The 20,410-nt window shown below is 42.4% G+C and overlaps 1 protein-coding gene across 1 annotated transcript; it reads left to right on the forward strand.

The window, feature by feature from the left end:
- The first annotated feature begins 2,395 nt into the window (after positions 1-2,395).
- On the forward strand, positions 2,396-15,228 carry LOC126987753 (nascent polypeptide-associated complex subunit alpha, muscle-specific form-like). Its single transcript, XM_050845045.1, has 8 exons — positions 2,396-2,627; positions 3,094-3,330; positions 3,664-4,005; positions 4,262-4,433; positions 5,189-5,309; positions 9,308-9,541; positions 11,902-12,155; positions 12,449-15,228. Exons 1-8 carry the CDS (start codon positions 2,477-2,479, stop codon positions 13,626-13,628), a joined length of 2,691 nt encoding a protein of 896 aa, XP_050701002.1. The 5' UTR covers positions 2,396-2,476; the 3' UTR covers positions 13,629-15,228.
- The last annotated feature ends 5,182 nt before the right edge of the window (positions 15,229-20,410 follow it).

Genomic DNA, 20,410 nt, shown 5'->3' on the forward strand with positions numbered 1-20,410 from the left:
TGTGTGTGTGTGTGTGTGTGTGTGTGTGTGTGTGTGTGTGTGTGTGTGTATTGTCATGCGCAGAATTAATTATGATTTAGGGATATCGGAAATTGCCAGTTCCTCCTTATGAGAGAGAGAGAGAGAGAGAGAGAGAGTAGCCAAACATTAAAGGGAGATGGCTTATTCGGGGACAAAATGAGAGACACAGAGTTTTAATATAAATGTTTTAGTTTGTGATAAAAATTATGTAGTATCGTGTGTGTGTGTGTGTGAGAGAGAGAGAGAGAGTTAATTAAAAAAAGCAAGTAAATGGATAGCTTCTTTGATATAAGTAAATGCGCGCTCTCTCTCTCTCTCTCTCTCCGAGTCTAGATTTAGGATAGTGGTTCTTGCTGTAATTGTTGTTCTTGTTATTGTCGTTGTTGTTGTTTTTGGCGGTGGTGGTGGTAGTTGTCTGGGTGTTGAAGGTGGGTGGAGAGGCTGATCGTGTTGGTAATGGTGGTGGGTGGAGGTGGAGGAGGCGGCTGTAGTGGATGATAATAAGTGGATGAGAGATGATGATGGCGGTAGTAGTGGTGGTAGTGAGTATACTGAGAGAAGGTGGATGAACGGGTGAGTGGAGGTGGTTATGGTGGTGGTGGAAGAGTCGGTGGAGAAGGCGATGATGGTGGTAAGTGGTAATGGGGGATGAGAATTGGTCGTGGAGGAAATGAGTGGAAAGCGTATAAGAATAGGTGGAGGTGGAATTGGTCGTGGGTGAGAACGGGTGGAGATGGACGGTAAGGAGGTGATTAGGACATTATGTGGAATAAAGGTGGGGTGGAGGAGGAGGAGGAACTGAAGGTGAAGGGTGGTGGAAGTGGGTGGAGAAGGAGGTAGTGGTAGGTGGAGGAGGAGGAACTGAAGGTGGGGGAGCTGGTGGAATTGGATGGAGGAGGAGGAGGAGGAGGAAGAACTGGGTGGAGGAGGTGGAGGAGGTAGGTTAAATTGGGTGGATGGAAGAGGAGGAGGAGCTATGGGTGGAGGAAGAGCTAGTGGAGATGAGTGGAGGAGAAGGCAAAAGTGGTGGGTGGGGTAGGTGGTGGAGGAGGTAATGGTAGTGGGTGGGGGAAGAGGTAATGGAAGTGGGTGGAGAAGGCAGGTGGAAGAGGGTGGAGGAGGCGGGTGGAAGGGGGCCCAGATGTGGCATCCCAGGGAGTCCTTGACCTCGTGTGATCGATGCAGGAGGAGGAGGAGGAGGAGGAGGAGACTGGGTGGAAGGAAACAGGTGGAAGGTAAAAGAGAGAGAGAGAGAGAGAGAGAGAACCGTATCTTGCACCGTTTGTTAATTATAAGAAAACGAAAAAAGTAGACTCTCTCTCTCTCTCTCTCTCTCTCTCTCTCTCTCTCTCTCTCTCTCTCTCTCTCATTTTCTTCCTCTTTCTCTCCCTTCCCTCCCTCTCTCCTTCTCTCCCTACATCATCTGTTATCATCATTCCTTTCATCTCCCTCTTCTTCCATGTCTCTCTATCTCCCTCTCTATCATTTATCATTCGTGTTATCATTTTTTCCACTACGCCTTTTAAGGGGAAACTATAAGGGATGTATCAGGTCCTACAATACACAGGACCTTAAGATCACTGAATGCCCTTCCTCTTCCAGCTCCACCTTCCTCTTCGATTGATTTCGCTCAGTTCATGCAAGAGACGGATCGTGTGGCCTTACTTGAAACAGCCACCTATTGTTATTATTGGTGGTGGTGGTTTTGGGGGGTGGGGGTTGGGGGGGGTATTAGGATCATCACACTTATTTCATTGTAAGTGTAATGATATTTATGTTTGCAGGGGAGAGGGAAAAGGGAGTGAGTTATGTAAGGGGAGAGAGAGAGAGAGAGAGAGAGAGAGAGAGAGAGAGAGAGAGAGAGAGAGAGAGAGAGAGAGAGAGAGAGAGAGAGAGAATCAGTAGGCCTACAAATATTATGGGCCTGTGTATGTGTGTGTGTGTGTGTGTGTAAGCTATGATATGGGTCTCTTTCAGTATCTCCTCAGCAGTGTATTTGTTATTAGACAAAAAAAAAAAATACTATCCATTTTATCCTATATTATATTATGATTATTTTTCATGTTGTATCCCATTTTCTGCTTCCATGGAACTTTCTTGGGGTATTAATATGTTCTTGGGACCCAATATAAAGTCAGAAATATTAAAAAAAAAATAGCTAAATTGTATGGTAATCACTTTATGGTGCAAGATTTTTTATACATTTGTTAATACTTGAGATTTCTTAGTGTATCATTGTATTTCCCAAGGGTGATATTTTACTTGACTCAACTAACACTTGCTAATCACTTTATGGTGCAAGATTTTTTATAGATTTGTTAATATTGGACATTTGACATTTCCCAAGGGTGATATTTTACTTGACTCAACTAACACTTGCTCCTCTTCCCCACAGCATGAAGTGGTATCGCTGGCGGAGAAGGTGGTGCTGCGTGCTGAGGACGTTATCGGGTGGATGAGGGCAGCTGTGGGCGTCAAATGGGACACTGGCTTGTTGGGGGTGTATGGCCCACCCTCACAGGACCCTGCCAATGATGCCCTCTACACACCACCCATTTCGGGAGCACTGGACATCGATGAGGTGCTCAGGGAGAAAAAGTTAATAGGTACGTGCTATGAGACTTATTTATATTTAGTTTTCTTCATTTTTTTATAATTCTTTCGTGCCTGGAGAAGGATAGGACACTGTTTGCTGTTTTCATGGACCCCCAAAATGCCTATGACAGGGTTGACAGGAAGGATTTATGGGATCCCCTGAGAATATATGGTGTGGAAACTGGAAAGACATTTGCTTGAATATCATCTTTGCAAACCCATACAGAATCTCTCTATGTCCCTATATCGTCTGTTCTCATCATTCAGTTTATCTCTTTGTCTAGGTCTTTCTCCCTTTCTTCATCAGTTATCATGCATGTTTTCTTCTGCTTTATCATCATTATAATTTTCATTCCTGTCTTTGTCTTCTACCTCCAATCCTCCCTATATGAAAAAAGGAACTGGTGGTGATTAAAACAAAGATGACATATTGGTATTGACTCTCCCTCACACCCATCCCATTATTCTCACCCTCAGGAGATGTGGTGGAGCCCAACAGCGTACACGTCATCATCTTAGCCTTCGACAAGTACTGCCGCATTCGTGGTCTGCTCAAGCGCTTGGAGGGTGTGGAGGAGGAGTACATGCGGAGTCGGATAGTGGTTGCACTCGGGGGCTTCGTGGTGCCTTCCAGGAGAACTCGGATGCTCTTCTGCAGAGACGTGTTCGACTACCCAGAGCTGGAGGGACACGACCTGCTGTGTAACCACCTATGTAAGCATCTTGCTCTTGATGCTCAAACATGTTGTAGTGTTCTAGTTTGTTCCAAAATGTTATATATCTGTTTATGGCCACATATATTAGATTAGTTTTGTTTCATTGTGGAAATATTTTGAAGGCATGCTTAACTTGTGATTCATATATGACACTGATTTATAAAAATGAAAACCCAGAGGATGTTTTTAATGTTACATATATTGCCCTGTTTGATACACATTTCCTCTTGAATTCCCTGATATATCTCTTATTGTTTTAACATGTAAATTGTATAGAATGTATTAAATCCATCCCTACCGTTTACTAAAGTTACAAAAATGCACCACTTAGCCCACATGCTGCCCACAACCCCTACAGCACCCAAACTTCAGGGTCGGCCAAGAAAGAAGAGAAAGAAACCGACAGACTCAGAATCAGAATCCTCAGAAACCTCAGAGGACATCAGGCCCAGACTCAAGGGGAAGCCTGGCCTCACAGCGAAGCCCAATGGGTTGCGAGTGCTTGACCGCAAAAGTAGTTCTCGCACACACACACACTTGGCGCCGGTCAAAAATGACTTTACGCCGGCCTTGAACCGCCTGATAGAGGTTGATTTCATGTCCAAGCTTAACAAGTTCATGAAGGACCGAAGCACACCCATCACCAGATTGCCACACATAGGATATAAGCAGTGTAAGTATCAGGGTGGAGGTTTTATTCCAAGATATTTACGAGTCGCAATATGAGCAGCACTTTATTCATTTCTAGCCTGAAAAACACTGTACACTTGATATACCTTGATAGGCCTTCTTATGTCATTCATTGTAACCCTATTGCACTTTTTTGTCCTATTCGTAAGTTGAGTATAGCAATAGGATTCATGTTATTTCTGTTTGATCTTATTCTTGTCAACCCAGAGGTAATGGTTTGTGATCCTTCCATTCCACAGTGAACGTCTTCGAGCTGTTCACCAGAGTGCAGCAGCTTGGGGGCTACGAGGCTGTGGGGGAGAAGAAACTGTGGAAGCAGCTTTACGAGGAGCTCAGTGGCAGCTCTTCCTCCTCCCACCCTCCACAGAGTGCTCAGTCCTACGCCAGTATGATGAAACGGCACTACGAAAGGTATGGCTCTCTCAGCATTTGTATAGCATGATTCCATTGTATCTAAGCTCTTACTTGAGGTAGGGGAGTATGACTTAACCCGGTAGCAGCGGGGATCATGTTTCTTAACGGTCCCCCCAAGCAAGAAAAATGAGAAAAAATCACCCCTCGCACAAACCATTTCATAATATATATCAAAGCATTTGTGATCAGATTTTGTATCATCTATTTTTGGGGGTTTAAATCATGGCACCAATTTGCCCCGTCGCTGCTACATGGTAAAGCCACAAATTTGGCCCGTCACTACTCCCGGGTTAAAAGACCTAGAAAGACAAGGCTGCTAAGATGACCTGTGACACATCATTGGGAAAACAAACTGTATGATGTAAGAGGTAACTCGTGGTCATGAATTATCCACATTGTTTTACCACTAATACACAATCTCTCATCTGGTTTACTATAGCCCCTGATAATGTTTTGTGGACCAGTTGCGTGTTGCTTTGATACGCTAAGTATGGAGCTTCATAAACGCATGTGCAATGCATTTTAACAACATCCCACAACAGCAAACACTTGAGTCTTTGAGGATTCCCAGTTCAGAATACAGACAGTGAAGTGGATGAAGTTACAAAAAGTATATACTCCCCTCTTTTCTTTGCTTCTTATTGATCAAAAAAAGTACTTATCGACGTCAGGAGGTAATAGTTGTGAAATTTTTGATCAACAGCCTTTATTGCAATGGATGTGGTGCGAATAATGATGATGTTCCCTTCCAGGCTATTGCTGCCCTACGAAAAGTTCTTATTAGCGGAACAGAAGAAACTCTTGGGTATCGGCTCCCCCAAGCCCAGCAAAGTCAAGCCCGAGCCTGGGGAGCCCTCCGTGTCCATATTACAAGTAAGTCATGAGTTGCATTTTAGATTTATTGGTTGATCAGTTCACAGTTTCCTCTAGATGACAGGCTTTGGTGGACATGACACAGGCTAAATCTGCAGCGTAGTGGTTAGCTCACCTAGTTACAAGTTTGTGGGCCTGGGTTTGATCCTGATTTGTGTCACTCAATGTGCAACCCACCCTTCTGTTCATTCTCCTATTTAGACTGGTCAGTAAATGGGTACCTGGGAAAATCTGGAGAAGGTTAACCCCTTCAACACGAGGACGCGTATACTGCGTCCTTGCGTGCCCCGTACCATATCCAAGGATGCGCATACTGCCTCCTGGCTCGCTTTAGCCAATACATGAGTTATTTTATCTCTATATTTATGCTTACATCTCAGAATTATCAATTAATTATGTTACTTTATGTGCACCATTTAATTCTGCATGTTTCCATATATAATACATGATGATTATGTTTAGCTTATGGCTGAAAACTTGTTATATTCAATAGCAACATTTGAAATTTGGCGCGCACGACGATCCCGGATACGACGCGGGGCGCTGTTTTGGGCCGGCCATAGTGAACGGGTTAATGTGGCAGCCAAGATGGCACACTGGCCCTATGTCCCAGGTAATGGATTCTTACCCACCAGGGGCTAATGTGATGGAGATGAGGACCAAAGCGACATGCAGCTCAGCTTATGCCCCCAACTATATTTTTTACCTCCACTTACATGACTAAAGAAACATGGTACAGTTAGGTGTTTCATATAAACTGCCCTAGTAAGTAGCCTACTGCAAGTACTCTTCTTCCCTGGAGGTTTGGGCCCCTCATGAGAAAGGAGGGCTGTAAGTGGGGAAGGATAATGAATGTGAATGAAGTTGAGGAAGGGAGTGAGAGGACTGAAATCATGCTATATAATAGTGTAAGATCAAAATAAATGGGGATTCCTCCTTGAAGGTACTTCTTGGCAGGAGGCACTAGAAGGATAAAAGGAAAGGGCAAGGCAGAAATATCGTTATTATGGGGAAGAGTAAAAATCTGTAAGATAATCATAACATTGTTGGTGAAGAAAGATAGAAATGGGTAACAGTGAAGGTAAAATAAGGTTGGGATCCTAGGCTAAAGCTGTGTGTGGCCTCAGTGTTCATCTCCTTCACCTTGGCCCATTAGCCTGTGGCGGGAAATAACCCACATTACCCAGGCCAGTGACATACGAGTTGCCACAGTTGCCTTCTCCAGATTGCCCCAGTTACCCATTTATTGACCATCACAAAAGGGAGGATGAGCGGCTGGGTGACCTGTGCGCTAACTGCCTGGGCTGGGAATCAAACCAAGGCTGGTGGATTTGTAGCTAGGCATGCTAAACACTACACCACGGAGGCAGTGAGAAAAGCTGCAGACTAGTGTAAGGGACAGACTTACAAATCACAAATATGGTTAGGGAAGAAATAACACAAAATTATACTTGAGCAGAACACACGCTGCTACATATTACAGTGCATGGCAGTAAGATACCACAGACACTACAAGAATGCTCGCTGTGCTGGTGTGTTGCAGCGGCTGAACTGCCCCGTTGTAGTGGTGCCTCAGTGGTAGACTTAATAGTTAGACAGATTTTTATTGAGTCACTATAGTGAAACCAAATTGTTGAGTCCGTTTGGGCGTTGTCTCCCCTCTGCTCTGCCACACAGTCCCAACACCTATTTTTTCCTCTCATATGTTACCTATTGCTTACATATGAGAGGAAGAGATAGGTGTTGGGACTGTGTGGCAGAGCAGAGGGGAGGAAAAGACCCGCGGGAGCCTACCCCAGACCGGCCTCGACATATTTGGAAGACTATAGTTAAAGTAAAGTGGTTGTTTGGTTATATTTTTAGCCTTGTAATTAGCACATTTATCATTGAACTCCATAATACAGGTAGTTGTTACATGTGCACCTTAATGTTTTGTGTTAAAGAAAGATATGAATATAACAATTTTATTAATTATCCATTTATTACTAATTTACAAGGTATCATAACTATATTATTTAAAGAATTTACTTTAATTTTGTTATAAGAGATTTGTCCTATGTGTTATTTGTTTACTGATATTTTTTTATGTATTAATATTAGCATTTATACTGAAGGTGCAGGCATTATGAAAATAATTGACTTTTTGTTTGTTTCTTTTTAGCAGCAATATAATTTTAAGATGATTTATCTTGTGCATCTTTATCAAACTGCATATTTGATACTGTCAACTATTATTATCATGCCTTCATATTTGTTTTAGCATTGCTCTGCCTCCTCCCTAACTACTAGTAGTCTGTTGTCGCCTTATATCTGTAGAACATTTCCAGCATGGTTGATATAATAAGGAAACATCTAGGTCTGGATTCTCCAGGGTACACTTTTGATCTGTCCCATAGCTGACTTACTAATACAGTGGAATGATTGCAATGTCTTTTCTCACTAAGCATGGCAATTTTAACTCAAACACTTCTGCTCATAATCCTCACACGCTGTATACTCTAGATCGTGGAATTGGAGAGTTCTCGTGTGACATGTCACGTTCACTTTAGAAATGTGAAGTGCTTAGGGCCTGGACCTTGCTAGGTACTGATGTACCAAGTTGTGCAGGGTGTGCAAGGGAAATGCAAATGCCTTTTGTGTAAATAATTTTGATTGGGATGTGTCGTATTAACAGGCAGCATGAGGAACCCGTAAATTCTTCATCTTCACTGTAGTAGCTCCCCACAAACAAGGAAAAGTCACCAGATTATTTTTTTTTCCCCACCATAATCAATAAGTAAATAGATGAGGAGTTTTCAATTGGCACAAAACCTATGAAATCAAATGGCTGTAAGTAAATTTGTGACAAAATGGAGCATCAAATTTATCACAAGGATAATGAAGGACAATCCTGTCCACCCAGCAGTGAATGGGCACTGAGTGTCAGTCAGGGGTTGTGTCCTGCCTCCCGGTTGTGTGTGGGTGTGATGTGAGGTTTCACCCAAAGACCCGTCACCTGATCTCCAACCTCATTCAGGGAGAGTACTGACTGGTGACCACGAATCCAGTGCATGATCAGGCCATGGTGAATTTTACACACACACACACACACACACACACACACACGCACACACAAATGTACTTGTATGCAGGCACTGCAGTACCTAACAATCTTTTCCCTGTTGTTAGTAGTTTACTGTTATTGCTTTTCACGTTTACCCAACCTTTGATTGCCACGTGGGTCAGCTCAGGCTGGACTGCTGAGGCCATAAGTGAGGGGAACAGAAAGGTAATACAGTAAACATGTCACACACTTGGACTCCTGTAACTGATATGCCATCAGCATCAGGCATAGTCTGATAAAGCACATGAGCTATCATCTAATAATTTGATAAAAGCATAACAATTCCAATAATAAGTAGAAAAACAAAGTCAAATTGTGGCCTTTTTATGATCATGTGTGGCCCATGGGATTACTGTCATGTTTAGTGAGCCAGGGCGGCCACACCACCTGTGGCTGACCCTCCCATCAGCCAGCCTGTCTCTGTTCACCCGGATAGTCTTTACTCTAAGATCTCTGATGCATTGTGGCTGCTTCATTATAGTACTGTATTGACAGATTGCAAATAAAAAAAAAATATAGTAATATTGAAGCGTCTTTAATAGATATGAATGTCTTCTCAATTGCATCATGACTGATGCACATGATTTCATGATAACTATTAGCAGAAAGTCAAAGAATCAAGAAGCAGTTTCATAAGAATTATGTTTGTAGGCAAATTTCAATACTTGGAAGTTTTAAATACCAAAGCAAATTTTTTTAATATCTGGTGGTTTTGAAAATAACTATTTCATCTTAATATCTGGTGAACTTTTCATCTCAAGGCAATAACTGAAAGCATAACACATGATGGAAGGGAATGATTGAGTCGCTCGTTAAGTGGAGAAAGGGCAAACGCTAGGTGGATGGAGTGATGTGGCGGGGAATGGTGGAGCATGACGAGTGTTATCTCTCACAGCAGCATGTGCCAAGTGACCACAAGCCCTCTCCCAAGTTTGGGATCAGCTGTCCCCAGTTGATGCCCCCTCTCGCTCCTCCTGGCCACCTTGGAGGGGTTCAGGAGGTTCATGGGTTGGCCAGTGGGCCTCACCCTGGGTCTATAGGTGCTTCACCCCCTGTGGGCACTCCACCCCGAGCCAGCCCTGCACCACCCAACTCAGTCAGTCCTCCCACCACACCCACGGAGCTGGCGGTAAGTTACCCTGCGGTGCGTTCACAGCCTGCTGCTGCCGCTGCTGTCTGGTGACCCGGCTTGGTGCACATCCTAACCCCCACCCTCATGCTTGACTCTGCCCACTGGCCACGAGGCAGAGTGTAAACCTGATTGTTGTTTAATCATCCCCATAATAAAACGTGTACATAAAGCATATAAAGGCTGAGTATGTCCCTGCTATGCGTTGCGTGTCAGATGATAGGAAGCTGTAGTGAATGTAATGAAGAGAAGACTAGTACAACCACCCTTTTCATTGCTTAGAATAAACTAAATATAATAATAAAGACCAGCGTTTACTAAACACAAAACCAATCACTGCATAGAAACCTTACTGGCATGTATTTTTACTTATTTCATTACTTTTAACCCCTAGTGAAAGCACTAACAGCATGTGTTAGAAAGGCTTGGAACACTGCATGCCCTGTAGCACCTTGTTCTGCTTTTAGTGTCTGTTAATTTAAGCTTTTACAACCCTTCAGTTGAATTCATGTGTTGTTGTATTGAAAAGTGTTGATACAAAGCATGTGTTCTAGACCGTGTGAAGAATGCATGTCTGTCTCCACCTATGACTTTTTCATGCAATTTCTTTCAGTCACTCAACTTGCCCACATTTTGAAGAATTTTGAAACTTCTTTGAAATAGGATGTGGCTCTGGACATGGAATATATTGTAACTTCAAATATAAACGGGAAAATTTTTGACTTGCATCATGATTATAATGTTAATAGATTTGTATACGTAATTTGATTTCACCATATCGTCATGTTATTTTTTCCAACCCAATCAAAAATCCATGTCAGGTTTGGAATAGACCATATTGGCTATACAAGCAGCACCTCGCGTGGCCACTCGGTGTCAAAGCGGTACATTCCATAGAGTTCAAGTTACAGACTAACTGCGTCTCAGGCTGGTCCAGGGATACACGGCCTGAGCGACACCAACGTTCAAGGTGATGATGACACACACTTCACTCTTACACAATTTCCTGACACTACTATTTGATATTAAGAAAACTGAGGCTAGCATCATCTTCCTGAGGAAATTCTGCATTACACTAGTCTAAATTTGTAACTGTAATGGAAGCACAAATATACAAAAATAAGAGTTAACCCAGTAGCAGCGACGGGCCAAATTTGTGGCTTTACCGTGTAGCAGCGACGGGCCAAATTTGTGCCATGATTTAAACCCCCCAAAATAGATGATACATAAAGTGATCACAAATGGTTTGATATATATTATGAAATGGTTTGTATGAGAGGTGATTTTTTCTCATTTTTCTCGCTTGGAGGGACCATTAAGAAACATGATCCCCGCTGCTACCGGGTTCAAACAAATATTGTGATCAAAACTAAGTTGAGCTATGAGGAGTTGAAGCCTAGTAAGCAGGAGAAAATGTTTATGCTTTAATTTACTTAACTCATTTTTGTATATTTGTGCTTACATTACAGTTACATATTTAGACTAGTGCAGTGCAGAATTTCCTGAGGAAGATGATGCAGACCTCAGTTTTCTTTATCTAAAATAGTAGTGTCAGGAAGTCGGATGAGAGTTAAGTGTGTGTCATCATCGGCTTGAAGCAGTGGCGCCACTCAGGCCATGCATCCCTGGACCAGCCGGAGACGCACTTAGGGCTGTATTACAATTTGAATCCAAGAAGTTTCGGGTCCCTACAGGATTGGTTTATGGGCCAAATTACTAGTCGAATCTGAGAAGTTTCGGGTCCCTACAATGTTATTCATCCCGAGCTCTGCAGGGACCCGAAACTTCTCGGATGCAACCTGTAATATGGCCTCTAAACCAAAATCTGTATGGACCCAAAACTTCTCAGATTCGACTTGTAATATGGCCCTAAGTCTGTAACTTGAACTCTGTGGAATGTATTGCTTTGACACTTCACCAAGTGGCCACATGTTGTGCTGCCTGTTTAGCCAATATGGTCTATTATAGAGGAGCCATAAAATCTCGTGTTGTTATTCCAAAGTGTTCTCAAAGAAGGAATAGTATTTAGTTTTTATTAATGACCCCTGTGCACCTCTTTACAATGGAGGACGATGTAAATGAAGTTTAACATACATCAAAGTGTCAAAATAAGATTTCACTCATGAAGTACCTTGTTAACACAGTTTTCCAATTGTACATTTAACAGAAAACATATATTTATTGTTTTCTTTACTTTGGAGTGATAAAAATTGTGCATCATAACTCTTCCTTGCATGACTCAGAGCTAGCACTGTATCTCCATTTGCCTTAGATGATGCTTCTGTTAGCACCACACTGCTCATCCCCACCTTAAAGAAAGCAATAAGGTGAGAAAACATGAAACTCCTTTGTTGTTTTAGGTTCCAAAGGTCCACACCAAAAAGGAAGGAAACACCATCCCGGCAGACCTCGCCAAACGGCCGGAGATCACCATCACGCCCATTCCTCGGTCCATGGGTCCGCTGGGGATACCTGAGGGACTCCCGGGCATCCTGGACCCCACCCTCTCTGGCATGCCTCCGGGATTACAGTTAGCAGACTTGATGGCCTTGGAAGGACTCAAAACAACACTAGGAATGTCAGCCCTCCAGGATCTTGCTAAAATTGCAGAGAGGTGAGCACATTTTCCCATTAGTTAGTTAGTCAGTGTCCATGCTACATAATACTTTTCCTCACTACAAATGTTTAATCATATGATGTCTTATTTTACTCTCATTCAGATCTAATGTCTCATGTAGCATCTCAGCTTATTAAAGTTATAGTGAAAGTAAAGTTAAATCAAGTAAATAGCTGACTTGTAATGTTTATATGTGTGGATAGTTATAATTTTTGTTAAGATAATATTAATGATTATATGGGTAGTTATTATTTTTGTTGTTAAATTCTATATATATATTTTTTTTTCAGATATGAGAAGCCATTGCATGAACCTGCAACAAAGAGATTGAAAACAGACAGCATGAGGGTCAACGGTACCAGTTCAAGAGACAAAGATAGCGGACGTCCATCTGTGATTCAAGAACCTCCATTAGTCAAACCACACCTGCCTGCAGTACCCGGACTTGTTCCTGCAGATGTCTTAAGACAAATGAACCTGTTAGACAACAGTGCTAAGCTGCTTCTTCCAGCACACCAGAGCAACAAAACAATAAGTGCATTAGCTCAACTCTTACCACAAACCAGCATCTTCCCAGCACCAGCCCCTGCAGCACACCAGCACCACGTGACCAAGTCCCTACGGGACGCGGTTGGACCTGAACCTCCGAGGGTCTTCCAGTCTCCGTCTGTGTATTCACAATCTAAACACATGTATGGCAAACCCACAACAGATGTTAGAGACTTCTGTAAAGACAGTAAGAGCACTAGTCCTGAAATAGAAATATTGGATCTTAGTCGTGCATCAGGAAACAGAAATGGAAGATCTACCAGCAAACAAGAAAGGCCAGAAATAGAACTACTAGATTTGTCCACTAGAAGAGACATAACTGTATCCTCTATTGCTAAACCAGGTACAAGTAAAAATTGTAATACTAGTAGGATTCCTCCCCCACACGTGAGCATAAAGTCGTCAGACCCACTCCCTAGACACTCACCTAGTAAGAATCCTTCAGCAGCAGCAGCAGCGGCAGCAGCTGGAATGTCTGCAGCAGCACTTGCAGCGGCTGCCCAAGGATTGCCCCCAGGCCTGAGCCTGGCTCCTGCACTACTCCCGTACCTGAACCCAATGCTTGCCCCTGGGGTGAAGCCAGCCTCAGGGGCAGGGGGGCCTCCTCTCTCAATGTTTCCCTTTATGGACCCCACTGCACTTGCTGCCTATTACAGTATGTTGCCTCACAGTCTAATTCCCACAACCAGTACTGGGGGCGGCGGTAGTGGCAGCTCAGCATCAGCAGTTCACCACATGGCACAAGCCCACCTACAACTCAGCTCACTGGGGCTTCCGGGTCTATCAGGTCTTTCGCCTGATGCTCTAAATAGCTTAGGAATGTACAAGAATTTTCTTCCTCAAGGTACTAACCTTCCCGCCCCACACTTTCTCTCGGGCCTCATGTCACCGCACGGCCACAACCCGCCCACCACCAAGTAATATCACAGCCAAATCAGTCATCATCCCATCCAACCGTGTTCACTCATCCACACTCCAATCACCTGCCACATCAAAAGTTTTATTGACATTTCTATTGATTTTAATCATCATCCAAATGACAAAAATATTTTCCATCAGCCATACCTCAGTTTCGACATGATCAAACTATTCCTCCCAGTATGCTTGAATCCATACATATGTTTCCTGAAGATATACCTCTCTCCTCACGTCTGCGTCATCTCATCCGCCGCCTCACCTCATGGGTCACCCTCATGCTCACCGTCACACCACTACCACAGCCCTACCATTCCTCACAGTGTGTTGGGGGAAGAGTGGAATAAGATTGTTTCTGCCAATCTTGAGAAATAAAACTTATTTTTCATGATTTTTATTCATAGATATTGCTCAACTTATGATTATGATCCTCAGTATTAGGTAATGATTTCAGATTTTTTCTCTGAACTCTGTTTTCAGTTTGTGAATGAAATGTGTAGATATTAAAAGAAATCAGAATTTACTTCTTGGTTTTAAATTTAAGTGAATCCTTTTCCCCTTGATTTCCCAACTCTATAAAAACAAACTGAGGAACTAAACTATCTTGAGAAAACATGAGAAATAAGTTTTACCAATAAATGAAAAAGAAAGGAAACCTTGAAAAGTCCTGAGAGGAGGGGCTCTTTTGGTACCTGGTTTAGAATAAGGTTTTCTTGGGTTCAGTAAGTGCCTAGTTTGTTTTATTTTCTCAGATTACGACAAGGAAATAATTGTGAATTGTATATAAGTATGGAAATTAAAATCACGACTTTTTAATTTTTTATGATAATGTAAAGGATTAGGCTAGTTATTTTTTGTAATGACATATAGTAGTCATAGCCAGAAAGACATTACAGTAGTTTTTTTCTTTTTCTTTTTAAAAAAAATCGTAGGAGACTGGCAGTTAAAGTGTCCATTCTTGGGTCCTGCGCCGAGCTTGGTCACGACTACCTCGGGTGTCATGATGCACATTCAGAAGTTCACTTGAGAGGTGAATCCCTGATAATGGAATATTCAACTAGTGATCATCAATGGTCTTGTCTCGACACTACCATCATTTGAACCGTGAATCAAAGATGAAAAAAGAGCTTCACCATCAAAAGTAGGAAGTCTTAGTCCCCAAAATATTTATTAGACTGTTTGTGATCATGTGTTCAATTTTCTGTATTCAGAAACACCTCAAATAGTGTGTAATATGTTTCTCTATGAGAATCTTTTTAAGTACTTCTAACTTGTAGATATGTGTATGTTGAATAAAGAATGGTCCTTCCATAAGTGTTATATTGTATCTCGACTGACCAAAGATTATTTCCTCAAATAGCATTCATTCTTTGTACATACCTGTGCAAATTTTAATTTACATAATCTGTAAATACTGAAATGGATTTTATTGAACATAGAAAGGACCAAGTACCGTTAGGAACATGAACAAAGAAGCAGGAAGGTGATTAACCTTTCAATGCCTGATTTGTTCTTATCTCTGGAAGGTTTGGTAATTCTTACCTGAAGCATTACCTTTTGTACCAATGTAAGGAAAACATTGATGTAATAAACAAATTCCATTGGATGGAATCCTATCATTGTCTCTCCTAGGTATTGCTACACCATTATACTTAGTTATATGTAGCAAAAGTATTACACGTGCATATTCTGTTATCATTGATTCCGTTCCACTTACTCATGCAATATTTTAGCCCATAATGTTTTTCTCTCTATGTAGATTTGCCATGTCTTAACAAAGCTCAAACACTCAAACCCTTCCATAGATATGTCACTATGTGTCATGATCACCTGCAGCCAGAGGCTTGCATTGTCTGCCCTGGAAGAGGGATTGCCATTATGGCTTGATTGATTGATTGTAGTTTTTATTCCCTTGTTTATGTTAAATTCAGTAATTTATCAACGTATTAGTCGTCTAGATAGATTCAAACTGGTAACAAGGGAGTTGAGAGTGATGATGACCTTTCAACCTAGCAACATAATGAACAGTTTGGCATCAGAAGAGGAAACACTGAACTTCAACATTGCTGTTACACTCCCTTGTCACTCATTATTACACTGCATCACATCAAGTAAAAGGGTTCCCAAGTGACTACCAGGTACTGCTTACTCTGAACACATCTCTGTTTCTTCAACCAAAATTAGACCTCTAGATACTTTGATCTTTTGCATTTTTCTGTATTCTCAGTAAATTTGGAATGCCACTCAAAGTTATGATTTAAGACAGCAGCAAGATTGTGTAGGATGAAATTATTTCTGTTGAGCATTATCAGCCAATTCAAGGAATGCAGTGGAAGGATCCACATCAACCTATTGGATTATATTGTATATATTTTTCTCCATTGAAACAATTACAAAATTTGATTTTCATGTTAAGAATTGCCACGGGGCTCCAGTGGCCACGTCATGACCCGGGGTGGTTCATCTCTGGGTTGATTGTGAATACCCAAAGTACCTTAAATTCACAACTAGCAGTCTTATGGGTGACCTGGGAGAACAACAGAATCATCAAGAAACTTTCTGAAAATTGGCAATGCTTGATAACCACTTCGTAGGACAACAAATAAAGGTTGGAAATGGAACACTTTTCAATATAGTGGAGGTAGAAAGCTAAGAGGAATAATTAGTGCAAATCTCGCCCATAAAAAAAAGGCTATAGAGAGCTTAGGTGGACAGTAATAATTATATTATGAATAGCAACTTGCTACTGTCTGAGAAGAGAAAGGTGTACATTATTTGTGTTTGTGCGGTATATTACCACCACCTCTCCAGAGCTGACACAGTGAAGGGGTCACGTTTGGATTTGGGGGCGATTCAGAGTAATTTCTGGTCTAGGTGGACTGCGCGCAGACTCCCGGGCCGGGATTCGAACCCGCCCCCGCATAAACGTAAATGTGTGTGTGTGTGTGTGTGCAATGGCTTTTAAATTTCACGATGTCTTGCTGAAACCCAGTGGTGATGTGGTGCTCATCAATGGCTGAAAGCTGAAAATCTAAAATAGATGATCAAAAAATAAGACAAAGGAAAACTTATGAGAGAACCCGCCTAGGAAGTGAGTGAAAGCGTTAGCAGAGGTCTAAAAAAAGCAGTGAGGCAGCCAATAAGTACGCATCACGGCGCTCACCTGAACCTGGTGGCTGACCTGGAAGACACCCCGGCCGAGGCAGACTCCCCTTCACCTTCACAACGGACGGTCACGCTCCCTCCACGCAGCAGACTCAACAAGAAGACTGGCCAGTACCTTCCAAGACTTCCCCAAGTGACCTAACCATGTGCTATTACCCGCCTTCATAGTCACCTGTCGTGTGTGATGATGAAAATCGGTCACATCTATTTCTAAGTGTGTTGTCAGGGGGATGGTTCGTCTGTTCGGGTAAGTGTTCGAAGCATGTTGAATCTCAGTGACTCCAATAACTTCCATGGGTTCCCTAATGATCTAACCATCTAACTCGCCTTCATTGATATCTGTCGCTTGTGATGGTCAAAATTTGTCATATATTTCTAAGTGTGTTGTCAGGTGGATGGCTCGTCTGTTCGGGTAATAGCAAGTGTTCGAAGCATGTTGTATCTCAGTGACTCCCAATAACTGCCATGAGTTCCCTTGTGATCTAACCATGTGCTATTACTCGCATTCATTGATATCTGTCGCTTGTGATGGTCAAAATTGGTCCTATCTATTTCCATGTGCTGTTGACGGAGGGTTCGCTCGTCTGTTCGGGTCAGTGTTATATCATTATCAACAGAAGGCAGCACTAACCTCCACGGGTTCCCTAGTGGTCTATCCATGTGCTATTATCCACCCTTATTGTTATCTGTCGTTTGTGGTGGTCAAAATCGGTCAGATCTATCTCTTAAATGTTGGGTTGACCGAGAGATAACTCGCTAGTTCGCGCAAGTGTTCGATTCACAACAACAGGAGAGACTATATATAACTTCCACGGGTTCCCTAGTGATCTAACCGTGTGCTGTTACCCGCCTTAATTCGTTGTTATCAGTAGTTTGTGGTGGTCAAAATTAGTCATAATTATCTGCTTCTAAATGTGTTGACGGAAGACTGACTCGCTTGCTCGGGTCAGTGTTCGAACCATCAACATCATGGTGAGCAATTAATTTGTTCCTTGGTTGGATAATTATTGAGAATCGCTACGCGCCTCCAAAATGCGATATTACGCCTCCATATTATACTTACGGGACGAAATGCATGTCCCTTAACCATAATAATAATTATGAAGGCGGAGTTCAAAATGAGGGAATAAGAATTCCTGGCCGTACCGGTAGTTTAGGAGTAGGCTGTAATTGCCAGTTAAAGTATATAATGTTGTAATATCTACCAAAAGTAATATGTAAACGACACACTGCGACAGCTTGGCTAAGTATACGATATAATTATGAAGATGGGAGATTTAATAATGAGTGTATGCACTTGGAGGAAGAATAGATCGACCCCCATTTCTTCCTGCAAGTGTATGCGCCCCCTGCGCCGATACACTGGTAGGTCTGCTTCGAGGCTCGTTAACACACCAATTAATCCGTCGTGCTATATGACGATAACTGCACGAGGCCTTCGGTGTGAAAGATAATGATGACTGCGCCAGTCTTGTGGGGTCTTAATTCATTGCGACTTAATGTGACCATGACTTATGCGATCATCAAATCTCCGATGCCAAGTTCAACACAGGCTCGGAACGTATCGTAAGCAGTAATGGATTCAGGTGTGTCATCCTGATCACGGGTACCAACCATTCCGTGGCGGCTAGTCACGACCGATTCATTTTCACATCCCGTGAAGTTTTTGGTGAGTGTACACCATATGGGTTCTCAACTTTTTGCAAGCTGGGCTCCCCTAAGCTGGTTCAATGCAGTTGGGGACCCCTCCTCCCTTCGATACCCACTCACCCCCCCAAAAAAAAAACTATATGCCACCATAGATAGATAGATAGCCCTTGGCTAGGCTATTCTTCCTTCTTCAGGGAGGGGGGTATCCCGGGGGTTCTTAACAGCTGCATCTTCTTTGTACTAATAGCCAGTGAGTCCGTGATTTAATTATTCCCGTCATGTGCTCGCGCCCCCTCGGGAGTGTCCCCCCCCCGATTGAGAACCACTGGTGTGTACACTTATCATCATACCATCACTTACGCCTCCGTGGTGCAATGGCTAGCGTCCTCATCCACGAATATTCTGGCCTGGGTTCGAATCCCGGTCGGGGCAGTCGGCATGAAGCCCACCCAGCTGTTTATCCTTCCTTTCGGGCTGGTCAATAAATGAGTACCTAGAGAAGATAAAACTGTGGTAACCGGAAGGGTTCTCTCACACCAGAGGCTCAGTGCCAATGGGACGGAGATGAGCACCGCCGCCACGCGCGGCTATAGTGTACGCACTCAACTTTACCATATGTATATACCATCACGCATGACGATTTTTTATTTTATTTATTTATCTTACAGTAAAGGAATCAGCTCAAGGGCAGAAAAAAGTAATAGAGAAAAAATCCCACTAAATACTGCCCCTGTAAAAAAGTTCAGAAGAGTGGCCAAAAAAGATTAAAATGTTGGATAATTAGTTAATTTCTTTGTACTTCTTTCAGATTTCATGTGTATTATTTTTCATTCAGAAAACTGTTCGTATATAGTTATTTTTCAATCAAGGTGCTGAGGAACTGTTGACGCTGCCCTGTGGAGAAAACGGCAACTGAGTGTTGAGTGTGGCCAGAACCAAAGGGTCAAGCTGTGACACTATTGGCCAAGGCAGTACAAGTGAAGATCGACCTATGTTGGACTAGTGGACGTGTCAGGCTCCAGCTACAACTGAAGGTAGGATTTTTTTCTTTCAGGCTAAAAATCGTGCAAACAGAACACTGGGTTTCATCTTGAGGAGCGTAAGCAATAGGAGCGCTGAAGTCATCCTCAAACTTTACTTAGCACTAGTTAGACCTCATCTTGATTATGCAGTTCAGTTCTGGTCACCCTACTATAGAATGGATATCAAGATGTTAGAATCTGTACAGAGGATGACAAAGAAGATTCAAGGGGTGAGAAACTTGCCTTATGAAGACAGACTGAAGCATTTAAGTCTACTCTCTAGAAAGGTGAAGATTGAGAGGAGACCTGATCGAAGTCTATAAATGGATGAAGGGGTTCAATTAAGGGAATGTCAATAGGGTTTTGATTGTAAAAGAACCAAGTAGGACACATAGCAATGGTTTTAAGTTAGATAAATTCAGATTCAACAAAGAGATAGGCTAGAATTGGTTAACCATTAGTGGTGGATAAATGGAACAGGCTTGGCAGCCGTGTTGTGGGTGCCAATACCATAAATACATTCAAGAATAGGTTAGATAGTCATGGATAGTGATGTAAGGTGGGGTTAAGAGTACAGGAGCTGCCTTGTACAGGCCAACCAGCCTCTTGCAGACTCCTTATGTTCTTATGGATATCTTTTGGGGGTATAGGGTTCAAGGGTATTTATAAGGGGAGAGGAAGTAGGGCAAGTGTGTACTGAGGTAGAGGAGGCAGGTAACGAAGATGGAAGGGAAGTGTGTAGTCAGTTGGTTGGGTAGCATGCAGTCCATAGCCAAGGTCAAAGGCAGACTAATAAATAACTAGTGGTCAGATAACGGGGATTTCATGTAATTCCTTTATACAGGAGAGAATTGGCTGTTTGGAAGGGTTCCTATTAGGGAAATATTCATATTTATTTTTTATTTTTATGAATTGTATAAACCTTACATAAATCAACAATACAATACACAT

The sequence above is a fragment of the Eriocheir sinensis genome, chromosome 66, assembly GCF_024679095.1.
Source record: "Eriocheir sinensis breed Jianghai 21 chromosome 66, ASM2467909v1, whole genome shotgun sequence".
Lineage (NCBI taxonomy): Eukaryota > Metazoa > Arthropoda > Malacostraca > Decapoda > Varunidae > Eriocheir > Eriocheir sinensis.